The 11360-nt window shown below is 52.3% G+C and overlaps 1 protein-coding gene across 1 annotated transcript; it reads left to right on the top strand.

Annotated features, from left to right (window-relative positions):
* The first annotated feature begins 325 nt into the window (after nucleotides 1-325).
* Nucleotides 326-7545, top strand: Epo (erythropoietin). Its single transcript, XM_013031716.1, has 6 exons — nucleotides 326-455; nucleotides 873-968; nucleotides 5284-5426; nucleotides 5936-6022; nucleotides 6728-6907; nucleotides 7390-7545. Exons 1-6 carry the CDS (start codon nucleotides 326-328, stop codon nucleotides 7543-7545), a joined length of 792 nt encoding a protein of 263 aa, XP_012887170.1.
* The last annotated feature ends 3815 nt before the right edge of the window (nucleotides 7546-11360 follow it).

The raw sequence follows: 11360 nt of genomic DNA, 5'->3' as shown, positions 1-11360 counted from the left end.
TGGGATGACAGGTGTGAGCCACGGGCACTTGGCCCTCCTCTAGCATTCTTGCTTCATTCCCAGTTCCCCATCCCACCCCCCACCCCACTCCCACCCAGCCTCCCCATCCACCTCCCTCCCCAGCACAGATCTTCTGGGCTGAACTCCCCATCTGAGAAGCCACTTTCAGAAAGGAGACAAGTTCTGGCTGGGGGACTCCAGAAAGACTTCATGGGTTGGGGGAGATAGGGAGGGTGAGCCAGCTGGAAGAGCATCTAACTGAGGATGGGTGGAGGGAGGATCAGGCAGGAGTAAGCTGGGAGAATGGCCATCCTGGAGGGGGCACATGGAAGGTCTCAGTTCTGAAGCCAGCTTCTCCCAGGGGGAGAAGCTTCTGACAGGGGACGTATCTGAAGGGCTGCGTTGCACAATGACTGCAAGTGTCCGGGATGGGGTCAGCACCATGCCAGAGGCAGGTGAGGGGAGACACTGGCGATCCCCAGGGAGCCCCAGAGTCTCCTCTCCCTCCCACCAATGCCAGATGAATGGAGCTTGTTGGGCAGAACTCCGAGCATGTGAGTTTCAATCAGGCTGCACCCCACGACTGCAGCATTAGAACTGTAGGGTGGCCCAGGAGCCTCCATCCCACCCCACCCAAGCTGTAATCTAAAGACCCCAGGGGATTGGCTTCCCCATCCAGGAGACTCCAGTACTCAGACTGGGAATCCTGGCCATCTCTCTTTCCCCTCTGCTGGGCAGGGGACTGAGGTTCTCCAACAGCCTCAGAGAGGTGGGGGAGGGTGGACCCACTGCTCAAAAGGCTCCTCCCCCAACTCAATCTGTGTCCTCCCCGACCCTATCTGCCCCTGTCCCCTCCACTCCCCCCCTACTAGGTCAAAACAGTGACGCAGGAGTCAGGGGCCCTCGACAGTACAGCCAGGGGAGTGGTCAGTTCAGCACGCACGTGCAGAAAAGCGTGGACTGTGGACGTGTGGACATGTGTGTGTCCCACAGCCGGCCCCTGAGAAGAGAGCAGAGCCTGGCCCTGGATGCTCTGGATGCCGAGTCAGGGGAACAGGCTCAAGGAAGGCCTGGCCCAAGCAGGGTCAGGGGGAAGCGAAAAACCAGGGAGTGAGGTCAGAGGGTCAGGCCTGGATTGCTTCCAGATTCTGTCCCCCACCTCTGGTGCACTCTTTCCGCTCTCCACACTCTTCCTGGCTCATCTGTCCTCCCTCCACCCCTTACAGCTCTCTCTTCAGCACCTGGAATGGTCAGGACAGCCTCCTGGGCCTTCTTTCCTTGTTAGTTCTATTGTCTTATTCTGTTTTGGTTCTATGCTGATCCTGGAGCTTGAACTCAGAGTTTGGGCCCTGTGTCTGAGCTTTTGTGCTATGGCTAGTGCTCTACTACTTGAGCCACAGCTTTACTTCAGGGTTTTTTTTTTGTTTTTTTTTTTGGTATTTAACTGGAGATAAAGAGTCTCATGGATTTTCCGATCTGAGCTGGCTTTGAACCATCATCCTCAGATCTCAGTCTTCAGAGTAGCTGAACTACAGGCATGAGCCACCAGCGCCTGGTTCCTTAGTCCTTTTGTTGTTGGTGGTGGTCGTCATGGGGCTTGAACTCTGGGCCTGGGAGCTGTCCCTGAGCTCTTCAGCACAAGGCAAGCGCTCGACCACTTGAGCTACAACGCCACTTCTGGTTTTCTTGTGTTAATTGGAGATAAGAGTCTCACAGACTTTCTTGCCCCGTCTGGCTTTGAACCTCAATCCTCAGATCGCAGCCTCCTGAGTAGCTAGGATTACAGGTGTGAGCCACCCAGCTTCCTTAGTTCTTTTATATTTATTTTGTATCAGTCATGAGGCACAGACTCAGGGCCTGCGCACTGTCCCTGAGCTCGTTTGTTCAAGACTACTGCTCTACCACTGAAGAGCTACAGCTCCACTTCCAGTTTTCTGGTGGTTCATTAGAGATAAGAGTCTCATGGACTTTCCTGCTCAGGCTGGCTTTGAACCATGATCCTCAGATCTCAACCTCCTGAGTAGCTAGGATGACAGGCACCAGTCCTCAGCTGCTGTTTAGTTCTTAATGTCATTTGAGACCTGCCACCTGCTTTCCATTCCTTGGTTTCTGCAGTGTTGGGAATTGAATCCAGGGCCTCACACATGCTACAGTGTTCCACCACTGAGTCACACTCCCCAGCCCTTTCATTGGTGTGTTCATTGTCTGTCTTCCTGTTAGAATTCAGGGCAACCAGGGTCAGCATCTTTCTTTGTGTCATTCACATCGTGATTCTTAGGTCCCTGGCCAAATATGTACTCCTTCCCCCTCCCACTCCCTTTCCCTCTCTTAATCTCTCCCTCTCTGCCCCTGTCCATAGGGTCTCACCATGCAGCCAAGCTAGGACTTGAATTTATCATACAGCTGACCTCAAAGTTGTGATCCTCCGGCCCTCTGCATCCAGAGCACTGGGATTACAGGCAGGTACCACCAAGCCTGACTTTCCATGAACATTTTTTAAATGAATGAAGAAAAAAATGAACAAGTGAATTTTTATCCAAAGTCTTCAAAGTGGTATTCAAGAACTTTCACAACCTGATTCTGCCCCCCCCCCCGCCCCAGAGCATTCTGGCCTAACCTTTCCACTCCCTTCTCCCCTGCCCCTCAAATCAACCAGTGTTCCTCCCCCACCCCTCATTTCTCTTCCCAGGGAGGCCCACCTACTCTTCAAGACTGAGCTCAAGGTCACCTCTGCTATTCAATCTGCTCACCCCCCCCTCCAATGGACTTGAGTTTTCAGCATAGATATGCATGCTTCAGGGTGTGTGTGGTGTGTGTGTGTGTGTGTGTGTAAGAGAGAGAGAGAGAGAGAGAGAGTCCTGGGACTTGAACTCAGGGCTGGGGCACTGTTCCCAAACTTTTTGGCTCAAGGCCAAGTGTTTTACCACTGAGCCACAGCTCCACTTCTGGCTTTTTGGTGATTAATTGGAGATAAGAGTCACCTTGACATTTCTGTCCAGGTTGGCTTCAAACTGTGATCCTCACATCTCAGAGTCCTGATTAGCTGGGATGACAGGCGTGAGCCACCAACCATCATACTTTGCTATCCTTCAGTCTTTCCATGGGGCCCCATGTACCCAGCACTTGCTCCACACAACTGTTGGAAGAGCAGGGGCCAGAAGTCAATATCTTTTTTGTTGTTGTTGTTGGTTGTGGGGCTTGAACTCTGGGCCTGGGCACTGTCCCTCAGCTTTTTAGCTCAAGGCGAGCACTCTACTGCTTGAGCCACAGCACCACTTCTCATTTTCTGGTGGTTTATTGGAGATAAGAGTCTCTCAGACTTTCCTGCTCGGGCTGGCTTTGAACCACGATCCTCAGATCTCAGCCTCCTGAGTAGCTAGGATTACAGGCCTGAGCCACCGGTGCTCAGTGTCAATATCTTTTTGTCCTGTGGTTTACAGAGTTACCTGTCACCTCAGTTGTCTCCAGCAGGTGCTGGAGGGGTGGAGCTCCGTGTAAAGCACTTTCCCTGCTTGCATGAGGCCCTGGCTTCCACCTCCAGCACTACAAAAAATTAATAACAGCACAAAATTAATTACAGCACAAAATTTAATAACAAAACAGCACAAAAATTAATAACAACCACAAAGCCCCACAAAAATCCACAAAGTGAGCACTTAACGCAGGCTTAAGATATCTTTAATATCCAGCCAAGCACTGATGTCTCCTCACTAGCTACTCAGGAGGCTGAGATCTGAGGATCTTAGTTCAAAGCCAGCTAGGACAGGAAAGTCACTGTGCAACTCTTACCTGCAATTGAACAGCAAAAAGGTGGATGTGGAGCTGTGCTTTAAATGGTAGAGTGCCAGCCTTGATTGAAAAAGCCAAAGGATAGCACCAGGCCCTGAGTTCAAGACCCAGGACTGGCACAAATTAGAACAACAAAAATGCCTCTGATGTCAAAGTTCATGCATCTCCTCAATGGGGGACCCAGTACCCAGCATTCTGGAAGTCACCTTTCTACCTTTTCAGGTTCCTAGAAAGTAAGGTAAAGGGGTTTAGGCTGCCACCATCCAGTTTTCTAACAGGGATACCACTGGCTTTGACCACAAGTTCTGGGATTGCAGGAGGAAACTTACCCAGATGTTTCCAGACTCTAGACCCCAAGAAAGCCATGGCTCACAGCTCTGTCCAAGACTGGGCCACCTTCCCCCAGCCCCCAGGGAATGAGGTATGTATGGGGAGGGGGTGCAGTCTGCCCCTAGCATTCTACCCCATCTAGTTTTGTGCACACCTCAGTTTCACACTGGAATCCACACACTTTGCGGGTGGGGGGCTCCCCCCACCCCAACCCCGCAGCCTCTAGCAGCCATGATCCCGCCCTAGAGAGCTCCAGGCCTCCTGCCCCCTGCTCTGACCCCGGGTGGCTCCCACCCCCCTGGCGACCCCTCACGCACACAGCCTCACCCCCACCCCCACCCGCGCACGCACACAGACTGATAACAGCCCCGACCCCCGGCGGGAGCCACAGTGTCCCCAGCCCAACCCCGGGGACAACTCATTACATCCCGCTGTCCTCCCGGACCCTGGCCAGGGCCACCGAGAGCTCTGACGCTCCTCCAAGCCCCGGCTCAGCCACCCCCCACTCCTGGACAGTGATCCCCCTCTTCTGAGTCCTTGGAGTGATCCTATCCCCACCATACTTCCAAGGATGAGGGCTCCTGGAGGAGCCCCTAGCCGCTGAGGGTCCCCGGCTGCTGCCAGGCTCAGAGATGGGGGTCTGTGGTGAGTAAATCTTGTTTGAAGAAGGATTTAGCTCTGGGGACAATTAGCCAGGAGGTGGCTGGGTTCAAGGACCTGCGACTGGCCAAGGATCAGGGAAGGGAGAGGGGGGTGGGGCAGCGTCCACGTGCCAAGCAGACTTTGGGGACCCTTCTTCTTCCTTTGAATGGTAAGCCAAGGCCAATGTTCGGGGGGATGGGTGGGAGGGAGAGGTGCTGCGTGGCGAGGTGGAGAGAAAGTTGCTAAGAGAAAAACTTACCTGATGCCACACAAGGGGGAAAATCTCTGCTGCACAGGGATTGAAGTTTGGCCGGAGGAGTGGATGCCGGCCACTGGGGGGTGGGGTGTGCACGCGCAGCCCGATTGAATGAAAGAGGAGACGGGGGCTGAGCCTGAACACACCCAGCCTTGAGATCGGCAGGCAGGCAGGCACAAGCCAGGAACAGAGGCCCCCAGGAGCAAACTCCAAACCCAGCCCCTCTTTTTCGCCGGGACTCACATTTGGCCTGGCTTCTCTTTTAGAAAATCCTGTGCTGTCTGTCCTGCTGTCTGTGCTGCTGCTTCCTCTGGGCCTCCTAGTCCTGGCGGCTCCCCAGCGCCTCATCTGTGATCGCCGCGTGGTGGAGAGGTATATTCTGGAGGCCAAGGAGGCAGAGAATGTCACGGTGAGCCCCTCTACCCTGCCCCCACAGCACACTTCATATAGATCCTAGCACTTGGGTCATATAAATCCTAGCACTTGGGTCAGGGTTGGAGTGTGAGCCAGACGTTCCTTATTTGCTCCATAAGAAAAATAAACTGAGCCAGGCGCCAGTGGCTCACATCTATAATCCTAGCTAATCAAGAGGCTGAGGTCTGAGGATCATAGTTTGAAACCAGCCAGGGCAGAAAAGTCAGGGAGATTCTTATCTCCAATTAACCACCCAAAGCTGCAACTAGAGCTGTGACTCAAGTGGTAGAGCACCAGTTTTAAGAGGAAAAAAAAAGCTAAGGGACAGTGCCCAGGCCCTGAGTTCAAGTCCCAGTACCAGCATGAAAAACAAAAAAAAAAGATGCCCCCTCCCCGCCCTGCAAAACATTCCTAGGGTACAGGGAAGGGGTAAAGTTAGAGCATCCTGAAGCCTGGGAGCTAGGCTCACCCCTGAAAGCTCTCACCCAGCGCTGTGCATTCTAGATGGCTTCTGTAGAAGACTGTGGCCCGATTGAGAACATCACTGTCCCTGACACCAAAGTCAACTTCTATATCTGGAAGAGGATGGAAGTGAGTCCATTTTACTCCCTTTCTTGTGTGTGTGTATGATTTCTGATAGGTTGGAAGAGACAACAGTGGGGGGGGGTGTAGAATAGCACAGAGATATATAAAGTGTGTTCACAGGCTGGGAATGTGGTTTAGTAGCTTGCCTAGCATGCATAAAGCCCTGGGTTCAATTCCTCAGTACCACATACTCAGAAAAAGAGGGAAGTGGTGCTGTAGCTCAAGTGGTAGAGTGCTAGCCTTGAGCAAAAGCAGCTCAGGGATAGTGCCCAGGCTCTGAATTCAAGCCCCAGGACTGGCAAAATAAAAAATAAAGTGTGCTCACATCCAGGTGTCAGTGGCTCATGCCTGTCACCCTCGCTACTCAGGAGGCTGGGATTTGAGGATCACAGTTTGAAACCAGCCCCAGGCAGGAAAGTCCATAAAATTCTTATCTCCAATGAACTACCAAAAAGCTGGAAATGAAGGTGTGACTTAAGAGGTAGAACACTGGCCTTGAGTCAAAAAGCTAAGAGGGAGTGCCCAAGCACTAAGTTCAAGCCCCAGGACTGGAACACACAAAAAAGGGCATTCCTTCATTCATTTATTCATTCAGCAGACCTTATTGCATGCCTTCTGTTTGAGCAGATTGGGGCATGGGGCTGTTGCGATGGAGGGGGAAGGAAGGAGGGTGAATCAAACTAGCTGACTCTACCAGTTTGCTTCATCTAGGTTGGACAGCAAGCTGTAGAAGTCTGGCAAGGCCTGGCCTTGCTCTCGGATGCCATCCTGCGTAGCCAGGCTCTGCTGATCAATTCTTCCCAGCCATTGGAGACCCTGAAGCTGCATGTGGACAAGGCTGTTAGTGGCCTACGCAGCCTCACCTCCCTGCTGCGGGCACTGGGAGCCCAGGTGAGTAGAGGTGGATGTACCCTGTCTGTTAAGATGGGAGAGCTGACCAGGTGCTGGTGGCTTACACCTGAAATCCTAGCTATTCAGGAGGCTGCTATCTGAGGATCATGACTCAAGGCTGCTGGGGCAGGAAAGTTCATGAGACTCTTTATCTCTAGTCAATCAGCAAAAAAGCTAGAAATTGAGCTGTGGCCCAAGTGGTAGAGCATTAACATTGAATGAAAAAGCCAAGCAAGAACTCAAGTCTTTGAGTTCAAACCCCAGTACTGGCACACACACACACACACACAAAAGATGGAAGAAAGGATCCTAGATGAGGAATCTCGGGGTTCTCCTTGCCCTCCTTATTAGATCCCTGACTTCCAAGGTACCACTTGAGCCACAACTCTAGCCTTCCCTGATCATTTCCATCCCGGTCCTCCACACATCCGGGTCCTGCGCACATCCGGGTTCTGAACTTCCGGTCCTTTCTTTCCTGGCAGAAGGAAGCCATCTTGCCCCCAGACGGCCCCTCGCCTGCCCCACGCCGGACGTTCACCGTGGATAATTTCTGCAAACTCTTCCGAATCTACTCCAATTTCCTCCGGGGAAAGCTGAAGCTGTACACGGGGGAGGCCTGCAGGCTCGGGGACAGGTGACGCGAGGCCCCCCGCTCGCCAGCCCGCTCACCGCTCACCCCGCCGCCTCTGCCTGTCTCCCCGCCGCCATACCCGAGCCCCAGCCCCTGGCCTCAGGACACTCCAGTGCCAGCGGTCGCACATCGCTCAGAGACCCCGGGAGCTGTCCCCACATGCGCGGCTCTGAGGTCTGAAGCTGGCCCAGGGGCTAGCCTGCGACCCCAGCCGTAGCAAGTCAGAGAGACCAGCTCCAAACTCAGGGGCCGAGCTACGCCAGGGCCACACCGGCACCCTGGGGGGACAGGGACTCCAGGACACGAGTTGGGGGGGGGGCAACCCTACCAAGCAGGGTCAAGACTCCCCTGCAGGATTTAGGGGGGGGAGCAACGATCAATTCTCCAGATCTCATGCGACTCCTGTGACAGCCAGTGCCCCGCCCCCCTCCATGGGGGATGCTGAGCCAAGGAGATATCCTGGCTCTCCCCCGGGGAAGGGGGAGAGGGCCTACGGTTGTGTGTGTGTATATGTGTGTGTGTGAGTGAGTGTGTGTGTATTTTTAAAATCTCACTGGCAAAAGCTGAAACCACTAATATGGCTTCTCTGATTATTTATTTTTTTCCTGGGAGCCCCCACTTCCCCCCTTCTCCCCACCCCCACCCCTGTCCTCATCCTGTTAGTGAGGCGTCAGATCTGGGAAAGCAAAGGTACCAAAGGTGGAGGGGGTTGGGCCCTACGTGCTGCCTCACATGGCCTGTCTCACCTTTTGACCCCAGTGGGCCTGAAACCACAGACTCTGCCCACGCTGGTCAATACGGAGGCTCCATTCAAGGCTGTCTCTCAAGGGACAGCTGCCAGCCAGCCAGAACAAACCCATTGTGAGCAGAGATCTATCTAACCAGGAGGAACCCGGTGCCATGGCTTACACTGTAATCCCAGCTACTCAGAAAGCCGAGATCTGAGAATCCTAGTTAGAAGCCAAGCCCCAGGAAGACAAATCTGAGACTCTTATTTCCAATTAACCAGTAAAAAGTCAGAGGTGGAGCTGTGGCTCAAGTGATAGAGCATCAGCCTTGAGTAGAAAAGCTCAGGAACGACGCTCAGGCCCTAAGTTCAAGCTTGAGGACCAGCACCACCTTCCCCCCCAAAAAAAAAAATCCAGGAGAAAGAGCTGATGGCAGCACCAGCCTTGGCTATTACACCCTAATTGTTTCCCATCATTAATGGCCTGTTTCAATCATGCCATATCAGTGTCCTCTGAATCCAGCACCCTCTGCTCTATCCTCAGACTATGTGGGAATATCCTGTATCTCCTCTAATGCTGGGTGGCTCCCTGGGTTTCTTCTTAGTAATGCTTTACCTAGAAAGGCCCACCAAGAGAGACCTATGCAGCCAGCAAAGATGCCAGAAAAGTGGGGGGGGGGCAGTTGGGAATGTGGCTTAGTGGTAGAGTGCTTGCCTAGCATGCATGAACCCCTGGGTTCAATTCCTCCATTCCACATAAACAGAAGAAGCTAGAAGTGGCGCTGTGGCTCAAGTGGTAGAGTGCTAGCTTTGAACACAGGCTCAGGGACAGAGCCCAGACCCTGAGTTCAAGCCCCCGGACTGTCAGAGAGAGAGGGTGGGGGTGGGGGGGTGGGGGAGGGAGAGATTGGGAGAGGGAGAGGGAGAGAGGAGACAGAAAAGTGTCTATCTATAGCAGCCCATCTTTCTACTCAAAAACAAATTGTAGCCCCGTGCCAGGCTCTTATGCCTGTTATCCTAGCTACCAAGGATGCTAAGATCTGAGGATCTGGGTTCAAAGGCAGCATTGGCAAGATAGTCTGTGAGACCCTTATCTCCAATTAGCCAGTAAAAAAAGTCAGAAGGGAGCTGTGGCTTAAGTGGTAGAGCACCAGGCTCACATGAAAAAGCTTAGAGACAGTGTCCAAGCCCCTGAGTTCAAGCCTCAGGACACACACTCTCTCTCTCTCTCTCTCTCTCTCTCACACACACACACAGAAGCCAGCCTGCACCCTGACACAAAGGTTTTGTATTTTGCAATCTACAGCAGGTTGGGAGAGGCTAGAGGTGTATGCATATTATGTGTACAGTTCAAAAAAACCTTTCTTTGTGGCCAACCTAAGTCCTGGGCTACAGCGCCCTCGTCAGGTGCCATTGGGAACCGTTCCACACATCTATGAACAATAGATGGGTTTTGCTCGTGACTTAGGATTCTTCAGTGGGATGAATTAGCAAAGGAGCTCTCTCTAATAGGTGTGTTCTAGTTTTGCCCCTTTTTTTTCAGTTCTCAGTTTGCTCATTTGAACCATGCCTCCAGCCTGTTTTGTGTTTGTTTGTTGATTAATTGGATATTGAGTCTTTGAGGACTTTTCTGCTGGGCTGGCTTTGAACCTTAATCTTCTGGATCTCAGCCTCTGGAGTAGCTAGGATTTCAAACCTGAGCCACCAGAAGAAGCTAACTCTGCCCAACTCTTAAAAGTACTGAGAGGGGGCTGGGAAGGTGGCTCAGTGGTAGAGCGCTTGCCTGGCATGCAGGAGGCTCTGGGTTTGATTCCTCAGCACCACATAAGCAAAAATTTAAAAAAAAAGCCGGAAGTGGTCTGTGGCTCAAGTGGTAGAGTCCTGGCCTTGAGCTGAAGAGCTGAGGGACAGCGCCCAGGCCCAGAGTTCAGGCCCCACGACCGGACCAAATAAAAAAAAAAAAGTACTGAGAGGAAGCTGGGTGCCAGTGGCTCACGCCTATAATCCTAGCTACTCAGGAGGCTGAGATTTGAGGATCACAGTTCAAAGCCAGCCTGGGCAAGAAAGTCCATGAGACTCATCTCCAATAAACCACTAGAAAACTGAAAGTGGCGCTGTGGCCCAGGCATCAGAGTGCTTAACTTGAGCTGAAGAGCACAGGGATAGCGCCCAGGCCCAGAGTTCCAAGCCCCATGACTGACAAAAAAAAAAGTACTGAGAGGAGAGATGAGGAACAGAGGCTAAGCTCCATAACACCAGGGTCTATCTTCGGGACTCAACAGGAGAGTGGGAGTAGAGAGACCAATTGGTTACAGTCAGTAAGGCATTAGACTGGAGCATCCTTCATTCCCAACTCTTGTCTTGGCTCCCACTTCCCCCTGGAGAGGCAGAGGCCTGCTGCCCTCCCACCCATTGCAGCTTCACACATCCATCTCTACCTGGGTCTTCTCTAGCCCAAATCTGTTCTGGATCTTGGACATCAGGATGGCCTCATGTTCCTAGGCACCATACCATGTACTCATCTCCCTGCAGTGGACCATCACTGCTGGATTTGAGTTAGTTCAATGGAACCTTGTAGACATGGCCATCTAACTCAACACAATGATAAGAATTCAAGAAAGCAAGGCTGCCAGGTGACAGTGGCTTATACTTGAATCTTACTCAGGAGGCTGAGATCTGATGATCACAAGTTGAAGCTATCCCTGGGAAGGAAAGTCCATGAGATTATCACCAAATAAATACCTAAAAGCTGGAATTAGAGCTGTGGCTCACATGGTAGAGTGCTACCCAGATCCTGACTGGCACATACCAAAAAGGGGAGGATGAGGAAGTGGAGGAAGAGAAGGAGGAAAACAAGGCTAATTCTACTGAAATTCCTTCATAGATCATCAGCAACAGAAAAAAAAAAACACAACAACCCAGAATTACACATTCCTAATTTAGGGGAGTTGTTCCTAAATGTCTCTACATTCCCTTCCTTAATAATCAAGTTTGTTTTTTTTTTTGGGTCCAGTCGTGGGGCCTGAACTCTGGGCCTGGGTGCTGTCCCTCAGCTCTTCAGCTCAAGGCTAGCACTCTACCACTTGAGCCACAGC

This window comes from Dipodomys ordii, unplaced genomic scaffold (assembly GCF_000151885.1).
Source record: "Dipodomys ordii isolate 6190 unplaced genomic scaffold, Dord_2.0 Scaffold143, whole genome shotgun sequence".
In the NCBI taxonomy this organism is placed as follows: Eukaryota; Metazoa; Chordata; class Mammalia; order Rodentia; family Heteromyidae; genus Dipodomys; species Dipodomys ordii.
This window is presented reverse-complemented; position numbering and strand designations above follow the sequence as displayed.

What these genes read in the sequence shown, in the direction of transcription:
- Epo (XM_013031716.1), top strand. Translation starts at nt 326, where the DNA reads ATGGAAGGTCTCAGTTCTGAAGCCAGCTTCTCCCAGGGGGAGAAGCTT. An exon ending in AGGAGGCAGAGAATGTCACG is followed by an intron (nt 5,427 to 5,935) that starts GTGAGCCCCTCT and finishes TGTGCATTCTAG; the next exon opens with ATGGCTTCTGTAGAAGACTG. An exon ending in ATATCTGGAAGAGGATGGAA is followed by an intron (nt 6,023 to 6,727) that starts GTGAGTCCATTT and finishes TGCTTCATCTAG; the next exon opens with GTTGGACAGCAAGCTGTAGA.